Below are 20,854 nucleotides of genomic sequence, written 5' to 3' on the forward strand. Positions count from 1 at the left end.
TAAACCCAAGGGCTGCCTTCTGCACTGCACAGCTGGAGCCTCCTTGCTGTGTACCCTGGTGATAAAATCCTGACCGACACACTAATGAAGAGCTGCTCACAGTAGGATGTAGAATACGATATTTAGGATGAGAAAGGTGGGCAAAAGCCTTAACTGAAAAAAAGTTATTAAAAGTATACAGGGTATTTTATTTCAAGGTTATAGTGTACTTCAAGACTGAAAGATCTGTGGAATTTGCCTGCTACATTTTAAAAATGCATTTGCAACGCTTGCTATGTTACGCCAAAAGGACTCAGATTTGAGCCAGCATAAACAGGATGTCGGGGCCTGAAGATCTTTGCCAATACGTGGCCAGTGGTGGGGACTGCTGAGGGGTGGCCACTGCCACCAGTGCACTGGCACATGCTGGGGCCAGCCACAAGGATGTGGGCAGTGAGCCTTTGCATGCCTGTTGGGAAGCTGAGAGCTGTTCTATACTTGGCAGAGGGTAGCTGGCTTGAAGGAAGAGCTGGTCACCTGTGGCTGTCTGCTTGAGGGGCACCTAGGTAGGGCCTCCTTCCCAAAGCCCTCATTTTGCTGATTGTAGACTAGATGTGGCCACTGTGCTTTGCACACCTGACATTGGCTGTGTGTGTTGCTCTGTTCAGAGCACTGGGTGCCAGAGAGACTGAAATCTCTGACATGCTGTGAAATCCTTGACATGCTCAAAATTCCACGAGGCCTTGAGCAACCTGATTTAAGGTGCCTCTTTTGAACTTGACCCCGGACCAGACGATGAGCAAGCACAGCAATGGACCCGGATGCCCCTGCCATTGACTTATGAATGAGGACATGTGGGTGCTTCTTTGAGGTATCCACACTTGAAGGTTCAAAAGGAGATATTCAGTGCAGCCAAGTATGAGGGCCAGTGGAGGTTTTGGCACGAAAATTCAGTCATTGAAAAAATGGTGATGTCTGGAGCATCTCAGATGCCAATATCAGGCACTGGTGGACTGCACCCTGTGCAAAGGCTTAGATTCAACCCAAGTGACATTCAAGGCAACTCAAAGAGGGCAGAGGGAAGTATCTTCCTCTTTGTTTATTTGGTGCCTCTGTTCTGCTTGTCTTCCACGGGAGGGGTATCAGCTTAAAAAGGTAGAGAGCAGTAACTGTAAGGCACAAGCACATTAATCATGCACTTCTCAGTGACACAGATCTAGTGGGTTGCCTTCTGGTTCACTTAAATAACAGCACCAAAATGACTGGGGTCTAACTACGGCCTTATCATAGAACCATAGAATCCATTAGGTTGGAAAGAAGTTTAAGATCATGGAGTCCAACAGCTAACCCAAAACTGCCAAGTCCGTGACTAAACCATTTCTGTAAGAGTCACATCCACATTGAGACCTGAGCAAACCAAAAGCAGGAAAGCATCAGCTGTAAACCCTTTCTCCATCCCTTCCTTTGAGACTAGTGAAGGTGTAACAGTGCAGGAGCTAAGGGGCCAGCAAGTTTGGCTATCTGCTAGTGCTGCTCTGCTGAAGGGCAGGGCAGAGACTGGGGGAAGGAGTCATTAGCAAAGCAGGACACATGCACATTGGACACACTGAGCATGACATTCAGGACCCTGGTGGGAAGGAACGGACTTGAATCATTTTAGGATAGGGTTCATTTTAGGAAGAGCCCTCTCCCTATCCTGGATGCTCCAGAGACGAGAGACTAAATTGAGTTGGTGTTATTTTATTTGCTCCAATAAACATTTGATTTATACAAAACAAGACAAAAACCCCCTCAAAACAGTTTACAAAGCAAGTTAAGTGTTTGAAACTTTTGATATACAAGAGTATATATTGCTCACATTCCTATTTCATACATGATGTACAGGTGAAGTATTCCTTAAAAGAATAAAAATTTTCCTTTACATGTAGTGTTAAAAAACCCCATAAAAACGTCAGTACTGTCAGGAACTATTCATCACCATTCCCTGACCTTCTGTGTGGATGGAGGAAGAGAAATGGGCCGTGACCTTCCACCTGCCTGGATGCACTCCCCACCCACACCTCCTACCTCTGCCTATGGCCCTATGAGTTTACAACATTGCATCCCTACAAAATTGCCATAGTATCCTCTGACCTCCACTGAAGTTGTGGAGATTTTGCCCCACTCTGTTTAAATATTTCTGAGCAGTTTGGTTAAAATGCAAAAAAAAAAAAAAAAAAAAAAAAAAGCACTTACAAACCCATTTCAAATAAAGTATTTGCCATCATAAATCATCATAAATCTTAACTCCTATTTGAATAAGCATGATTCCTATTGACTTGCATGGCAACATCTTTGAGAGGAATATTGATATTTATCTGTCAAAGGTGTTTAATAAATCACACCAGATATATCTGTCCAGGATTGGTTTCTGCTGGTTGAATTTCTAACTTGCAAGGCCTGCTGACATGCTATGAGGAAGAGAGAAGTGGATAAATCACTGTAAAACACCTGAAGACAAAATTTTTAGCACTTATTAAACACATTGCTGTCATGTATATAGGCCCAATGTGATGTCAACTGTCTTAAGCATTTTGGGGAACTGAAAGAATGTAAGCAATAAGGGATCCTCTTGAAAAACTCTTTGTTTTTGTTTTTTTTTTTTTTTTATTCTGTGGATTGCTGACTTGCTGAGGCAGCCCTAAATGCAGGCAATGCTGAGGGCAGGATATGCCATTAACCTATTGCTATGAAGCTTTCTGTCACCTCCAAGGTCTTTTTGCAAAAATAAAGGCACCAGTTGCTGTCTCTTACTTTGGAAAGCACAGAACAGAGTCAGACTGTGGTTTGTCCAGCAATCAGACACACATACAGGGGAAAAAAAAAGTTTGTTCTTACAGCAACACAATCAAGGTAAAAGAAAGGGAAAAAAAATAGTATTGCCTGCACTCAGAATGCACAGCAAATATAAAACATCTGCTTGGATTGTTGCTGGCCCTGTCCTGTTCTGTATGGTTTGGGGGTGGGAATGGGAGGAAGGGAAAACTCATCCTGCTGGTATTTTGCAACCTGCTTACAAGCAGCACGAATTCAAAGCAATAAACATACAACATTAATGAACTCTATAACAAAACACACATGTGAGAAGGACCAAAACTCCTCACATGCCTGCTCTGGGACACTTTGAGGACTTGAGTTAAGATGAGAGGGAAAAGACATTCCTGAACCTTCCACAATGTGCTGCAGACAGGACCATGTAAGTACAACTGCAAAGTCAAATTGGCCTGTCTGCTGTGAGCCTGCTCCTGCAACTATGAACAGCAGGACCACAGCCAGGTGGTCACAGCATGTGGTTTGAAAGTCATCTTCTTATTGCATTTTATTTCTATTTTTTGGCAGAATGCTTAGTGCACAATTGCTGGTGTGGTGCTATACCAGTCTCCCCAGGCTCCTTCCCTAAGGAGTGGGATTTCTAACGCACTGGTCATTTCCTGGAAGCAATTTTTTTTAACAACTTTTTTCCCCCCAGGACATAGCTGTTTATAGATATATAGATAGATATATATATATACATACACACACATTTTATAGATATATATGTGTATATATATATATATATATATATATATAAAAATAGCAATTTCATAGTTATATACAGGCATTAATAAAGTGCATAATGTTATTGGCTATTTTCAAATCTCATTTCCTGAGGAAGTGCTACCATACATAGCTCCTCCTACGACATAGTGCCGGCTGCCAGTGCTAGGGTATGACGGCTACTCCCCCAGCTTTTATTTCCCCGGATACATCTCCCTGTCCAGAGCTGGAACCTAAAGGGAGTAGTGACAGCCTCAGTCCTCCAGGAAGCAAGTCAAGGCACTGATCAAGACTTCTTCCTTTGCCAAGGTGAACACTTCTAGGAGCGACTTCCCTCCGTTCCGGAGCTCTCGGGCACACGCTACTTCGCAGTGGTCACGGAACCGTCCTCGGGAATCTTCTCCTCTGAGCAGCTCCTTCCTGAGAGCCTGTCGTGGTGCTTGAGCTCGCTGAAGCGCTCGGCCACGCACTGCGCCGTCAGCCGGGCCTCGGGGTCGTGGTCCCAGCACTCGATAAGGGTTTCACACACCATCTGGATGCCCTGCAGGGAGCACAGCGAGAGCAGCCGTGAGCGGCCCAGCCACCGACAGAGCTGCTCTCTGAGAGCTGCTTTAGTGCCCTCAGAAGTTTGGGGGTTATTTCACTTGTGTCCCGGAGGTTCTTTATGGGATCTGCTGCTTCTGCCATGGGGGCATTGATAGCTTTTTGGTTTTTTTTAAAGAAACCCTACTACAATATTTTCATCACTTTAGTTGGTACCGTCATTTCTGGGCATGTGTTCTGATACCTTATAACAAGAACAACGGTGCTTTGGACTAGTGCTATAGAATCAGGCAGGGTTTTTTTGTTTATTAAATATGATAAGAATTCTAGGACAACATGACTTCTTGCTCAACCCATGCCTTTGCGTGCCTGAATTCTGTTCGAGTTTTTCAAACAAAATTCTGATTGCCAGCAACACTGGGCTGTACATCAGCTCTTTATGAATTCCTTGTGGACTACCTAAATCTATGTGCAAATATGGGCCACAATCCCACAAACACTTAAACACATCACTCACAGTTGGAACTGTTTAACCTTCATTTCAATTCTGATGCAAATGTTTACAGGAGCAAAAACCCAGTTGCATCTCTGTAATGCATTTTATAAACATGAGGTGTTTTCCAGGAAACTGTGTTTTGCTTTATGACACTAAAAGCCCATTAAGTAGGATTTATCTTAAACTTATTTGAAAAATAACATTTCACAACACTGCATTAATTGTATAATTTACCTAATTGGTGATGTTGACTGATGTCAGTGCTAATAGCAGAGTGTTACTGTCTGTATAAAAATAACATTAGTTTTCTGCTGGCATTGAAATTACAAGCAGTAAATTAAATTAAATATTAAACATTAACTTGAAATCAATAGTGCAACAAATTTCATTAAGGGGGGGTGTGGGGGTAATTGTAATATGTAAATCCATTCCAGAATTTTATCACGATGAATAATGAGTTCATTACAAAAACACGACTGCAGAGGAAGGAAATGAATATGGAAGAGCCATTACAGTAAGAACAACTTTTATGGAGTTCAAAGCAGATCCTCAGCTGCTGCAAACTGTCACAGCCCTGCGGAAACTGATGCATCACTGCATTTTAGATAGCACAATGTGAAACACTGAAGGGATTCAGGCGAAGGGAATTAAATCCACCTTCATTAAATGTTATCTGAGTGTGTTATCAAGCATCCATTTCCTTCCTTAGACTCCTAGCTGAACCCTGTTGGAGCCAGCTGTACCCATTCTGGTGACACACAAGCACAAGTGCATGGCCCTCCTGGTTGGTGGGGTGCCCTGTGCTGGGGGCAGATTGAGATGTGGGTTTTACATATGGAAGAAATCTCTGAAATCAAATGCAGGACACCTAGGTCCAAATCCATGATAATTTTACTTGCCAGATCATTACCAGAGGTGACGAAATCCACAGTGTATCCCACAGCTCTTACCCCAGTACCTCAAGCTGCAGCTCTCCACACACTCAGCCTTGCTGTCAAGGGCTTTTAGTGCTGCTAGTATCAGATACCCAGGTGTCCCTCAAAATTCAGCATTCTTCCCTTGTTAAAAGCCCCTTCTCAATAACCCTACTCTTCACAGCTGAGTACATAAGGAGCAAGTCCCTGCAGTCCAGGAAGGAGCTGCACTCTGCCATAGTCATCAGGTGGCAGGTGTTCTCGGTTGGAAAGATGATTGATTTTGGCCAGTCACTTGGTCTTTTTTAAGTAGATGTCAGACTGATTTTAACTTCCCAAATTGAATGAAAAAGGGAGTGTTACATTGCTCCTGATGGAAACAGTAGATGATATTCTTGGTTGTGTGGGCTTTTATAAATGGTTGTGATAGTTTCCTTTTGTCGCTAAAGACCACTCAGCATATTTCATTGAGAAGTGGAATGACCAAACCTTACTTCTCTGATATGAGTCACATTTTATCTCTACTGATAGAACTAGTGAGAGCAAAGGTGAAGAGATGCATGCCTTTGGCTTGTTTTCATTCAGTTTCATGTACTAAAAAAATCTACTATTGCCTAGGAAGTGCAACCGTAGTGCTCGTGAATGGAGGAAGCTGACAAAGTGCTTTGTGATATGCAGGGGAAATGGACTGCTAATGCACAACCTGAATAAAACCAGACTGGCTTGCTGAAGACTAATTTCATATTTCCTTAAACCTGTCAACAGCTAGGATACAACTATGACTGGTCTCCATGACAAAGTATGAGATTTGCTTTCTCTGCTTAAGAACCTCTGTAGCAGGATGGTCTCCCTGGAAATGGGGTAAAACAAGTTGAACAGTGCCCGATTTGCAAAGCTACCAATGGTGAATGGAGAAGGGGGTCATGCTGCTTTAGGTGTTAAATAATGCTGAAATCAGACTGACTCAAACATCTTGATGGTGAGGTGAAGATGTGGTAGACCTGGTAAACTGCCTGACAATAGAACGAGTGATACTACTAATAACTTATCTAAAGCTGCTGAGCTAACAGAGCTGGCCTGGAGACATCTGACTGACAGCTCCTATACCGTGTAGTACATAATTCTGATTAAGATATTTTTGTCTAGTCATTATCATAGTAAATAAATTATATTTATATTTATATTTATATAAATATATCTGGTTTGCCATCCTTAATCGTTTGAGACAAAGTTGTATAATGGTTCAATTGCGCCTATATAATCGTTAAAACGTAAACTGTTGACAAAATCTGGGGCTAAGACCGGATCCAGCCACACCTAGACTCCTCTCTGAGAAGGTGTTTAGAAAGCAAGGAGATCCTTTCTGTACCTCATGACTCAACAGGAGGGCTTCTCTAATAAATTTTGTCTGAAGCTCCCATTCTGGCTGCAACAGAGGCCCACATGAGAAGTTGTTGTCTTTGCCCCTTCAGAACCTACACAAAGTGTGCTTTAAGGGCCTAATTATTCTGTGGCTCTCTGGATGATTGTTGGATCTCAGGTTTCCAGTGTTTCTGTTTTAATTGCTTTTAGATTACACTGGTGTGCAGCAGGAAACGCAGGGCTTTGGGGCAGGCACGGTACAGAGAACTGTGGCGTCTGAACCACATCAGCACCAGTGTCAGTGTGTGACAGAGCTCTACTCTGCGCAAAGAGAGGTCCAGCCTGTTGGGCAGGGCACTGAGTTAAGGCTCAGGCTTCAGGCAGCAGCTAAATCTACAGCGCAGCTCCCACCGCTCACAGCTGGTGCTCTTACCTGATGGTTAAGCCAGGAGCTGGGGATCTCGGGTCGCCCTCTGTCTCTTAGGACATTGTCCTTCATGCTTTCCACACAAGGGTGCTCTCGCACTTTGGAGCCAAATGGGGGCTCGTACTCTTTCACTTCTGACAAGAGAAGAAGCAAACACAGGGTATTTAGCTGGGCTGTGCTGGCGCCAAGAGTGAAGGGAGCTGGCTGTTCTCTGAGGAGCAAGAGCTACTGATTAGCTGCTCACTGCCACTGTTCTGCTTGACCAGCTCCAAACAAAGCAAAGCCAGTTGGCATTTTCAAAAATGTTTCAAATGTGTTTCTCCCACACACTCCCTCCCTCCCCTTTTGTTTCCTAGCCAACAAAAAAATTCTCATTTAAACCCTTCAGTACATAATAATATTAGCAACAGTCCAAGAAGCAGAGTAATCTATAATGGTTTGTGAGCCTTTCAATCTCTGCTGAGGTAAAGAACACAGGAGCTTTAAGGTGAGTTTTGCCTGAGCCAAGCTTTTGAAGAGCTAGTCACCCTTAGCTCTCCTGGAGTCCACACACACTTGCTAGGTGAAATATAAACTGAAATCTATCTAGGTCATGAGATGTGAACGTACAGATTGCTAGGATGAAACAGTTGCTTGAAAAGGACAAAGATACAGTTAAGGAGCAATGCTGGAAGCTGCCATACTGCCCTTGTTTACTCACTCCTAAGCTGCATTCTTTTCTAGAAAGTAGTAGTCTGCTCTTATTTTAGACTTCCTTCCCAAAACGGATCAGTTTTGGCCTATTATACAGGGGCACAGCTTTCTGAAGGGACCGCCGCCACTCTAGTTTTTGTTCGCATGCTGCATATTTTATTTGCTTTTCTTTAGAGAGAGAAAGGAAGAGGCAGACATATGGGACCTTTGGAGAAAACTCAAGAAATCTCTGAGAGCGGAAATATTATAGTAGATGCTGACACAGTGTAGAAAATGCTGTGGTTTCTTTGGGAACAGATGGAGCCTTTACTCACCGGCCTAATGACTTGCTGGTATCAGATAAAGATTTATGAAGTTGGCCTGTTCTTCTGCCTCTTATTTCTTTCTAGGAATTAATTGAGGGCAAGAAAAACTGAAGTGTAATCTACAAAGCAGTCTGGAGAATGCATGCGAGTGCCCAGACGATGTGTGAAGAGAGACAAAGGAGTGGAGAGACAAACCACTGTTGCCTAATGTTACAACCAAAGTTCAGCTGCACTCAGTTGCTCACTCCTCTCAAGGTGTAAAAAGCTCCAAGAAAGGTGGTAAGGATTAAAGGCCCAGAAGAAATGGGAAGAACCTCTAAAACTTGGCTTTGTTTACTTTGGAGAGCAAGGTAAGGATGGAGTCATATGATATGCTACTGAAAATAACTAATGATCAAGATAACACACGTCAGATCCGTCATGTCTCACAATAAAAACAAGGCAGTACTGAAGACAACTAACTTTGGATTTTCTCCTTGAAGTCAAGCTGTAGATCTCACCTGTATGTGATGGCCATGAGACAAAGACTTTATAAGGCTAATGCTTAAAAAGAATGGCCAAGTTACAATAACAAACATTTTGGAAGGGATATTAAACCTTGTGCTTCAAATGTTCAGCGTTCAGACATTCAGCTGCAAACAACTGTGTGCAGTGCAGCGGATCACCCCATAGACGCCTCCTACAGAGCTCTCCTTCCTTCTCCCTAGCCATCTGGTGCTGGCCACTGTCCACACAATGCTCTGGAGAATGGCTATAGTCCAGAAACAGAACTCCTATATTTTAAAACCCAAGTGCCAAAGACTGCTTCGCCTTCTTTCCCGTACAAGAAGGCATACCAGTTTCACCCACATTAATCTGAGTCGGAGATTACTCAGCCAAAGTAAATTTACAAGACTTCAGCCCTAGAAATGAATTGGGAAGTTGCCATCTTGCTAGTCAGACCTGCGTTACCATGCAGCGGATGCACAGTGATTATATTGCACATACCTGTATGTTCAAAGCTAACAAAAATATTAAAGTTCGCTGGGAAAATTTAAATCGCGTGACCTAGATGGCCATTTCCTGCACCATCTCCACCAGTCATGGTTTAGTTGTGGTAGTGGTCATGGACACCAGCCAAGGCTCTGAGATCTTGCAGTGCGAGGAGTCGGAGGAGTCTGAATGACCAACAGAGGAAAGTTGGTGCTGTGGTACCGACTTGTTCCCTCTCACTGATTTAATCTGAAGGTTGCTCAGGTTCATGAGGTGGTTCAAGCAGGAGAAAGGAAAGCCTTTCCTGGGACCTGATAGATTCATAATACATTTTCCCTGTTTGAGAAATTGTTTATAAGTTATGAGCATTCCTCTTCCAAAGATAAAGATTGGATAGGTTTTTCACATTTGGATTTTTTGTTGCTGCTTTGTTTTTGTTTATGGTAAAGAAAGAGAAATTGAGGCCAGATGCCAAGTCACTGTAATGACTTTCTACTAATACAGTCATGCCTTCCCTCAGTTTGAAAAGCATGTGGCATCTTCTTGCTATATATTATCATGTAAACCCTTGGAAAGAAAAAAAAAGCCCACTAAATCCTCATGCAGTAAGTCATCCTAATGCTGTGGAATCTCAACTGTCAGACACATTTTGCAGTAAGAGCTGGTGTTATTCATGGATCATGTTTACCTGCTATAGTAGATGTAATAGATGTCAGTTTGAGGTAGGTTAAGATGTTTGTGCCTAGCTGCCTGTGCATGGCTGTATCCAGATGCTGATTCTATTTCTCATGTCTTATATGTTTCTTCTGATCGATTTTAGGCCGGTTGGCCACTAAATATGACAACTGGATGAAGTACCATAAATACATCAGGAACCATGAACTACAGAACCTTTAGCATTCAATAATGGCAGACTTCCTTCAACTTTAACCTCCAGCATTTAATCTTCATGGTTGAGACTTGCACTACTAACTGCTGTACCTCTAGTTTCTTTTGACATTGGCCTAGCCATAACTCTCAGAAAGGCTGGGATTGGATTTTAAGCCCCAAACAGAGACATTACTGAAAATCTATTTGTTGCATGTGATGAAAGCTTGGAAAATTTGGCTCACTTGTGGTCTTTTTCTACTCTAAGCTTTTTGCAGTGAAATTTTCTTTGGGTCAGAAGAGCATACACACAAACCCTGTTGACACTCCCTCGTGATCTGTCTTACTGATTTCTGTGGGACAGCTTCTCATGCTGGATGATGAAGACCTATTTGCAGAATCAAAGCAGGAGTGAGGTGAAAGGCCAGCAGAAATCAACTGTGAGGCACAGTCCACAGCAGTGAGCTTGTGTTTGGGAACTTCTAGGTCCCTTTGAAATGCCCCTTTATTTAGAGCTTATGAGGGGGCAGAAGGGATAAATCAGTTGATAGCGGAGCTACTGTGACAACTCATGCAAACACAGTAGTGTCCTTCAGATAGTGTCTTTCTTCATGCTAGGGGAACTTGGGGAGTGAATCTGCCAGCTTGCGCTGTTGCACAAAGGGAAAATAAGGCCCAAAGCAGAGGCCCAAAAGCTATTTCACGGCCAAGTTTAAGGAGCTGTCAAATGCTTACTTCATAAATTTCCCTAGGTTTCCCTGCTAAGGGGAAGGGTGCACTGGGATGGGTGAACTCACTGAGCACAGATATCTCTTAAGTGACTTCACATCTGATGATCAAAGACACAGTCACTCTTCCATAGGTTTGGGAGTGCACGAGCCCTGCCATCAGTGTAGGCTTAGGGGATGCTCAGTCAATGTACACTGAATCCTGAGGTAGGAAAGTAGCAAACACAGAGCACATCAGTGCTTGACATGGGGCGTGGTGCAGTGACCTTATCCACTGCCACATGGCTTGTTGAAGGACATGCTACCTTACATCTAGCACTGTGGTGACACTTGGAGAATTTCTAGGACATGGGTGCCTGTCATGGGGTGATGCTGCACTGTGTGGATCATCTACCAGCCAGGGCTGTATGCCACTACAAGCCAGCTGCAGACATGCCCTAACTGGTCTCTGCTCCACAAAAGGAGAAATTTAAATCAGGCCCCAGCTGGAGCCACCTCAGGGCCCAGTGCACAGGCACAGCCCCGCTGTACAGGCCATCTAATTGCTCCCTACTGCCAGAAACGTCACCGCTCCACGTCAGTGTGATGAAAGCTGAGCATTTCATGAGGTACCGGATGCACAAATGTTTAGCTGCCAAACTGCGGCTCTTGGCTGAGTCTTTCCAAGTAAGCATAAGATTAATCCTGATTTTATTCACATGAAACACAGCTCCAGTAAAGCAAGGCTGCCATTTTAAACAAAGCCCTGTTACTACTATACCAAAGCCAGTCACCACACCACTGCTTGAGCAACATCGCCATTTTCTGAGGGGTTTCTCTTCTCCCTCTTCACCAAACCCATGTATCCAGAAGTTCGCTTTCCTCTCCTTCTCCTCTGCCACCCCCAACAGTCCCTCACCCACACCAGTTGCAATACAAACCAGATGGTTTTCTTTTCTTTCTAGGAGGCTGTCAGAGAAATTACACTTGTCTCAGTCACCAAAGCTGTGTCACTCTGAAAGCAAGTGGTTGAGATGAAAATTGTATTTCTTGCAACGTGCAGCATCTGGTGCACAGCTGTTGTGCTGAATGAAATACCAAGTTAACAGCAGTGTGGTACAGTTGAAGTTCTCCCCAAAGTAGTATTGCTGAGTTTCTAAATATGCCTCTTAAATTATACTCTGGTGAAAAATCAGTCAACCTCGATCTTTGCCTCTGTCTCCCTTTCCCTCGTGCCCCATTTCTGCTGCTCCATATTTAGCACAACAAAGTAACAACGAACAGCATGGCCTTTCTCAAAAGCCGATCCCCACCTGCTTATTTACTACAGCAGCTTCACAGTACGGATTGTGCTGCTGGGTATTTTTGTTTAAATGTCTGCTGACTGAAGAGGCCTGGCATAGCGTGGAGGCTGTGTTTCACAAAGCTGCTGTAGTGAAAGGACCTGCCTGCATCACCTCCCACACTCACTGAACACCTGCATGCTGACAAATGAATCCCGAGAGCTCCCTTTGAAAAAGAAATCAGTCCCTGTACCTCCATGTGGCTGAATGGCAATTAGCCCCCATTCCTCACATGCCTCCCTCCCTAAATAAAGTTGTTAATGCTGTTGCCTCGGCTTAGACTCCCATTCTTGCCCTCAAAACTGCCCCGAGCTGACACCTCAGCCAAGCCTGCCCTGCAAAGACAGAGCCTGGATCTTCCAGGCTCCTTTGAAAAGGCTGTCTGCAATCAGGTCAGCCTACTCCGCCTTACATGCAAAGACATTTCTCTCACTGCCAAACAGTCTAGGAGTAAAAGAGGGGTTTGCGTGAGCAGAGGCAGCTCCTCAGGAAGGCTGTGAGGAGAGAAGGGAGTCTCACAAGTGACAGATGGAGAAAGAAAGCAGAGGGGGAGCTGTAGTCATGAATCACTGTAAGGGTATTTCACCAGCTGGCTGCAAAGATAACCAGACTGCATGAACCAGGGAAAAGTCTAAGAAGGAAATAAGAGTAATGGTGCAATGCTGTTGTAGCGCAGTACCAGTGACAAGTTAAGGGATCTGCATCCAGGATCTGCATCCTGGGATCTTTACACAGAGATGCTAAGTGCAAGTTCCAACCCCTATGGATCTGCCTGAGTGCTCCTGGGGTTTTTCTGGGGACCTCACCTCAGGAAAGACGACTGAAGTAGGGAAACAAAATTCAAGAAATGTGTTTCTGGAGATGAGAATGACTGAGGGATGAAATGAATAGGGAAAATCAGGATGTAGGTGGGGGTTAAGCATCATTTGAAAGGGGATGCTGGGCCAGAGAAATATTTCCCTTTACTGAAATGACTTCAGCTCTTCTTCTCAAGGTTATAATGGTTCAACCTCTTCCAGCTAAACATGCTGGTGATTTTCCTTCCTTATGAAACTCCCTTTATATCCTCTTTTAGCAGTTGCCTTCTGAGAACAGCAGCAATAAGATTTGCTTTTGCTACAATCTTCATTTTGCCCTACTCAGCAAATATGAACAGGAAGGGACTCAGGCATCATCAAAGACTCCACAGAAAACAGCTCATATTTATATGAATCAGGTGAGTTCCTAAATGCAAGAAACAGAGAGAGATCAAGAGACAGGGCAAAGTTCTCTTTTCTCAGGTTTTAAATCTCTTCTGCCACATTCAAAAAGTGCTAATGAAAGGCTGGGGTTGTGCCAATGCACTTAGAAACAGGCATGACCACAAGCCTTTAAATATGGATAGGTTTGCCTTGGAATATGTCAGACTGAAGTTCAGTTCCTGAAGCATCAAATGTTTTACCCTTAAATGTTTGACTAGAAAAGACTTAGGTGGTTTCTTCATGCTTTTAAGCTAGCACTTTTGGCACACATACTCGCTTTGTAGCTTTCCTGGCAGGGTGCACACAGGGGTGAATTTGTTGCCCATTATACAGCCCACCCAGCAAGACCAAATGCTGGTCAGACAGAGCAGGAGACTGGGATGGAGGCAATTCCTCCCTCCTGCACATGCACATCATGGTGCAGCCACACAGTCACTGTGCAGAGTGGCTTCAGAGACCTCACTTGTGGTATCCCACAGATGCTGGTAGAGAAACAAGGAGCAGCTATGCACATCTTCCCCTGGGACATTGGTTTCCCTCCTGTACACTATGTTCCTCATAGCACAGTGCTCTAGCCTGCAAGACTGTCCTGTCTCTGCATCTACGGCAGCCTTCAAGGTGGAACTGTGCCAAGTCTGATGAAAAGGGAGCCTTTGTGGTTTTGGAAGAAGGATAACAAATCAAATCACAGTTGCATATCTACTGTAATATGCACATTAGTGTTACCTTTTACAGCCCCTCTCCTTTGACTGCCCGTGGGAGCCCTGAACTACGCAGCAATATTTTTTAGAATGACTGTTAGACGATTCCAGGAGGCTGAAGAATTTTATACGCAATTTTGTCTTTAGTTCCTGAAGTAAGGTGAAAAACTTCAAACATGGCAATATGTATTGCAGATATCCCAACAGCAACTTTTCTGTTTCTAGCACATACCAGTGTTGCACACTGGGAACTCTGGGTCAGCTCTAGGCAAAGCAGAAATGGAGAGTTTTGTTTCAGAAGAAACTCTGAATATGAACAAGCATAGCAGCTTTTCCTGGAGCTGTTCTGATAGTCAGTTCCAATCATTTTTATTTTGTTGCTACACTTTATACAGCAAACATCCCTTGATTTCTCATATGGGTGATCTCTAGCAAAATCACAAAGCATGATGTGCAGCAGCTGGTGATTTTGGGCAAACAGGAAACTTTCCATATGACTATGATGCCTCTTACTAAAATTATCAATTAGTAAATGGGACACTTAACTGGCCCTTATTAGCTCTGAGGAATAACATTCCATGAAAGAAAATGGGAAGCAGTTATCACTTCTTGGGTTTCCCATTTACTTATGTTTCCAATTATTTTGTATGAGGTCAACCAGACTGAGTCAATCCATGGCTACACAAGATGTCATAGGAAAACTAGACTTTAATAATCTTTAAAACTGATCTACCTAACAGTAAATTTATCCTTACACCAGTTGAGGATCAATTTATTCATGCATTCAGTTGCTTGGCTTTCAAGCCTGCTCATGTACATGTGCATCTCATACTACTGAAGGACTGTTAATTTACAGCATCCAGATACACTAGAAAACATAGAGATAGTTAAAAAGAATCACCCTCTCCCCAGACAACCACGAGAGCACGTCTGTCTCAATACTTTTAGAGAGAAGGAAACAGACGGCACTTACCTCCGACAGCGTTACAGCGAGATGTCATTTCCCAGAGGACCAAAGCCATGGAGTACACATCTGTTTGTTTGAAGGACTCCATGTTCTCCAAGTTCATCCTGGACTCCAAAACCTCAGGGGCCATATATCTTGCTGTGCCAACCTACAGGAGAAGAGATTGGGGAGAGCTCATGAGTTGAAATTGCAATTCATGTTTTGGATTCCGCTGTGATTTAACTTCAGCTTTCACAGAAACAGTGCCATTTGACATGTATCCAAAAATTCAGGCTATACTTGGCACAGGCCATATTTTCTGCTGCCAGGGGAATCTGGCATTGTCCTGACTACCAACTTACTTGCACCTCTCTTGGTGAGGAAAAAATATAGCCCTTTTTAGTTCCTTAAGCAAATAATTTTGACACTGACAAGTTTTCTCACTCTTTGGCTATTCGCAGATAAACTCTGACCTTTGGGCCTGAAGCAATTGCTGCTGACCAAGTGTCTTTCAGATGAGCAAGAACCACACTGTATTATTTTGCACAGTGTATTACAGTGTTAGCTGTTTCTTTTCATGGTAGGCTTAAAAGGAGAGTAAATGCAGGCCTGGGAGAAGAAAGCAAACACACAAATACTGAATGCAGAACCACACATTTGAATCAAAACCAAAAATCTGCCCCTTTGAAAGAACATTCTCATAAACTTTATTCATACTGAGCCATTTTCAGCAATGACTTTAGCAGCTTTGCTGAGATCTAGATTATGATTTTGCATTACAGAAGGTGAAGTTTAAAAGCCTGGTTTTATCACAAGAAAGGATTTAAGAATAATTTTTGGATCACTCAACAGTTGCTCTCAAACAACAAACTCTTCACAGGGTAGGTAAAAAAATGTATCCCCCTTGAAAAACTGCAAACAGAAGTCTTTCATCAGGCAAAGACAGCTTCAAGTTGGAGACTAGTTAAGCACAGAGATGAACAAACACAAGTGGGTGATGCAGTAGGACACATGACTTAAACGAGCTGTTTACGCTACAGCAATCACTCCAGAGCCCAGAGGCAAGCAGGGCTTCGAAGGAACATTTCAATTACTGGGTCTGTAATTGCAGACAGCCACATAGTAAAGGCACAGTCTTGAGAGAGCCCTACGACACCCATTTTATAAGTTTCTGTAAACATGTCTTATCACCTCAGGCTCAGGGCAAATGGCAAAAAGGGGAAAGTATAATAAGAAGGAGGAAAGATCAGGAACATAGCTTTGTCATAGGACCTTGCAACAGCAGAAAACCTGTGTCAAAAGTATCCGAACGGTTGTAGGATCAAAGCCTTTATAAACAGCGGAAAAGGAAGAAGTTCAGAGTGAGCAGTCTCAAAGTTAAGTTCCCTGCTACACTGACACTGATGAATTTAAGGCCAAGCATGTAAATAGCAGCTATGCACTGAAGAGGTACTTGGGACAGTCTTGTCTCAGCAGCACCGAGGTAAGCACCAACTCCCTTCCCAACACGAGACGTACATATGGAAACTCTGAAGCAGAGGTTGTTGCTACCATTAACTCCCTAGCACATGATTTCTTCCCCAAGCAGATCCCATCCAAAGCTTAAGAAGGTTACCAGTGCACATGGCCCACCCCCCACAAACCTTGCTGATTTTAACAAGAGTTAATGATGCCTAAATACAGTTCCTTCACACTGCCACAAAGTCCAATTCTGGTCTGGCATTTCACACTCCCTTCACAGCAATGAAAACTATTTTTCAGTTTTGCAGGACAATGGAGGATGATACCCTATAACTAAAATGCACAGAAAAAAAATGCAGAGAAAAATTGATTTGAAGAATGCTATCAAATCCATCCTTCTTAGAATTTATCACAGATTCCAGTCTGCTTATGTCCTTTTATCTGCATTTATATTATTAGGTCGTTCGGTCAGAGACACTTTTTCTGTATCTTGAAAACACGTGACTCCTGAGTCTCAAAGGCATTTTTAGGTACCTAACCTCTGGAAATTTGGAGCTGGTTGCCTCTCTAGGGTCTGGATATGCTTCTTCTTTGCAAATACCTGTCTGCTTTCAGTTCTTGGTTTTCCAACTTCTAGTGAGGGATCATCTCTCTTCCTGCACTGCATTATCATTTTTTGTGACATTTGAATCTTTTTTTACTGAAGATCTTACATTTCTTTCAAGCTGTTGAGAGATGTTTCATGCCCTGAGGTGTATCAGTCAGAGAGGCAGTAGATATTTCTCTTTACCTGATATGGGAAACCATCTATTACAAGGATGCTGATGCTGCTGAAGTACAGAACTGCTGGCCTTGCAGGCACCTACCAGCCCTTTGAACACAGCGGGAAGAAGGTCCAGACTTACACGGTCACATTAAGTAATGTCTACAAATATTAACCACCATAGACGGCCAAACCCAAAAGCCTGCAAAGGTTCTAATGGGGAAAAAGGTGGTTTCCAGCCTAAGGCCTTTGCCTAAGGGCACTGGCATTGTAGTCAATAATGGCTGTATCTGCATGATATGGAAGGTAGTTGGGTAGATTGGAAAGAAGATGGCTTTGTAATGCCAACAATTTGCCTTCAATATTAGTGTCTAAGGATGACCAGAAAAACAGTTAAATACTTACACTCTTACTTATTTCATAGAAAGTTCCAGGTTTTCTTGAATTAAAAATTGGGTCAGCTCCATTATACATGTTATAAAATTGAATCTCCTGGTGGCAAGGGTTTGAGTCAAAGGGTAAATTTTCGAAATTATGCATAAGGCAAATCCTGGAGCAAGACCTCTTTAATAAAAGCTACAGCACTGAAGCTGGAATGTTGGGGAATTTAAGTGGGTTGCTCTTGTGTGCCCAAAAAGAATAAGGCAGAGGTTGAAGTGGAGTCAAATCAATTGACTCATACTCCTTGTCACAGAGAAGAATGACCAGCTGGGTCACCCCCAAACAGATTCACTCAAGCTAAACAAAATAAAACAATGGGCTTCAACACCAGTGTCCAAGGACACCAACTCCAAAGCCATAACCTGTTCTGGGCAGCCCTGTACTTTGTCATCAGTGTTGGTGTGGACTGTGGAAGCGGCAGTATCAACACTATCCTCCTACTTCCACGTGTCTCTGAGCAATGCCAGAGAAATCAGCTTGCAACTTCAACCAAATATCTGTGGGTGATGACTTTCAGAGTCCTTGCCTTGCTTCAAATGGGATCAGTCTTCTGACTGACAATATGGTGTGACTTCACTGAACTCTAAAAAGATCTGGCATGCTGGAGAGAAATGATATGTAGCGGACTGGTATTTGTAGCATTTTAAATATGGCTCAACTGATTAGCAGTCACTCCTGGCTCTGGTTAATAGATCTTCTAAAAATGAGATCAGGACAGTTGCTTTTCAATAATGAGACTTTCAAAGGCAGATCTTCATTTGATAAACAACAGTAAAGCTCCTGTGAACTCAACAGAGCACCACAGACTGAAGATCTGTCCCTGAAAATGTTCTAAGCTAAAATATTAGTTCCATGTGAGGTAAAAGTCAGTTTAAATGTACAGGCATTGAGTGACCTATGTATAAAAATATAAATATAAAAATACACATATAAATGTATGTATAATTAAACTATTAGGAATTAATTAAATTAACAAATGGTCTGAATTTATACTATGGGAGTTTTCATTAGAAGAGACAATATTTAGAGATCTACGTAGTCTTAAAAGCATTCATATACATCCCCCTGGCATCCCTGTCAAGTAAATGAGTATTATCCACGCTCCTTAGTTGAAAAAACACAACAGGGCAATTATTTCTATTTGACATCCTTGTATTTGCTTGCATGTGGAGAATTTACCATAATGTTAAAGAGGATTCTTCTTTTGAATTTTAAAATTATTATCTATCAGCAGTTATGTGCTTACACCTTTTGAGGACACAAGACTGACTTCACATATACTGGGATACACCAGGATGGGGTCTAGTCACACAAAAGGGTAACGGCATCAGGCATGAAAACTGTGTCAAAACCTCACAACATGAAGCAGATCCTTATTGTATTTGTGTGTGTGTGCATTGCAGCAGCACCACGAACAGCTGCTAACAAGCTCATACATGCTCAGTGTGAGAGGATGGCTGCATCATATACACATGCAGCTCTCCCATCATAACAAAACCTACATTGCACTTTTCCCATTGTTGCTTTAGTGTTTAGTGCCCCTTTGTTTATAAACACATTCACATTAATTTTTAATGATTTTAAGTCAAAGCTGCCACAGCAGCTTAATTTTTTTTTATCTTTTAAGGTTTTTTCATCTTTTCAGTTTTTTCATCTTTTCAGAACTGGCAGACCAACTGGTACATTACCCTCCCACCCCTTCAATCTTCTAACTTACCTGCCCACTGTTAGCCAAGTCATCCACAGACAGGGAAGGGTCCAGCCTCAGGGATAACCCAAAGTCACAGAGACAGCAGGTTAAATCATTTTTCACCAGGATATTGGAACTCTTTAGGTCTCTGTGTACAATAGGTGTTTTGGGACGACCACAGGGTGTGTGATCACTGTGCAGATGGGCAATCCCTCGGGCCAAGGACCCACCCAGTTTCCAGAGGTCCTCCCAGCTGATAATGTGCCGTGTGAGATATTCCTGCAAGTTTCCTTTAGCGTGGAAGGCAGTGATCAACCAATACTGTTTACCAAGATCTGTCTTACGCTCCTCTGCTGTCAAGAACTGGAGGATGTTCTCGTGCTTGAGGTTTACATCTGAAAAAATGTCTTTCTCAGTTTTCCAGGAAGCATATTCTTCATAGGGGAAAATCTTGACTGCCACAGTTTCATACTGTTCTGACGTGTTTTGCTTCAATTTGGCTTTATACACTTCAGCAAATCTTCCTTTGCCAACAACTATGTCCAACTCAATGGGCAGCAGCTCTGTGTTGTGGTTGATGTTGTTGGCACAGGTGGAGCTGATGTCTGAGCGGTCATCGTCTAACATAATAGCACAGACATCACTGCAGTCCTTATGCTTCTTGGGCTTAACATTCTTCTCCCATGCCTTGTTGAGTTTCCTCTTCTTGTGAGTGCGGTAGGCATAAAAGATAACAATCACAGCAACAGAAATCACCAGTAATGGGACAAGACTTATGATTGTGACTTTGGAAATTTCATCTTTCTCCTCTGGCTTATGAGGGTCATCTGTAAAGAACAGAAGGAAGGCATGCGTGAAGTCATATCATAGTTTCATATGTACAGAGTTATAATTTTTATGCAGAATGCAATACATTATCTTCACCACAAACAGCAAATAATAAAAATTGTTACTGCTTTCTTGCCTCAAAATGTTGTTTTGTATGTAGGCCTCTGCTTACCAGGACTTCCCTGTCTGCTTATTTTATAAAAAGCCAGAACTGAACGAGCAAAAACCTAATGTAATTTAGTAGCTTTGTTCTTTTCTCAGGCTTTTAATACATAATGGATGAAACCTTCACTTTCCTGAATACAATAGCCAAAGTCTCCTGTATTTATTCTGTCAATGTATTCTTGGCAGAACTGCTCCTTTAACCACTAATTACTAGAACACATTAATTTTTCTATAAATAAATAGACAACGAATCCTGTAAACTCCCACTCGCCCAGTTATTACTCCAGATCCAGTATATTTTAGTAGGACCCCTGCAAAGCCATCTTCAGGAAGCCTGTTCACACACTGTATGAAAATATTCAGGCACAATATGTATGCTTGCATACAGACCTGAAAAACAAAACTCATTCTCATGCTTTGATGTAAGTGAAAGA

The 20,854-nt window shown here is 42.7% G+C and overlaps 1 protein-coding gene across 1 annotated transcript in view; it reads right to left on the reverse strand.

The window, feature by feature from the left end:
* Positions 1–1,703: 1,703 nt before the first annotated feature.
* Positions 1,704–20,854, reverse strand: part of TGFBR2 (transforming growth factor beta receptor 2) — a 33,090-nt gene continuing 13,939 nt past the window's right edge. Inside the window, exons 3-6 of the mRNA XM_017732081.1 lie at positions 19,455–20,254; positions 15,100–15,241; positions 7,304–7,431; positions 1,704–4,096 (exon numbers count right to left, since the gene is read on the reverse strand). Of these exons, the coding sequence (XP_017587570.1) occupies positions 3,917–4,096; positions 7,304–7,431; positions 15,100–15,241; positions 19,455–20,254 (1,250 nt within the window). The 3' untranslated portion in view covers positions 1,704–3,916. The remainder of the gene's footprint in view (positions 4,097–7,303; positions 7,432–15,099; positions 15,242–19,454; positions 20,255–20,854) is intronic.

The sequence above is a fragment of the Corvus brachyrhynchos genome, unplaced genomic scaffold (genome assembly GCF_000691975.1).
Source record: "Corvus brachyrhynchos isolate BGI_N302 unplaced genomic scaffold, ASM69197v1 scaffold53, whole genome shotgun sequence".
Taxonomy (NCBI): domain Eukaryota; kingdom Metazoa; phylum Chordata; class Aves; order Passeriformes; family Corvidae; genus Corvus; species Corvus brachyrhynchos.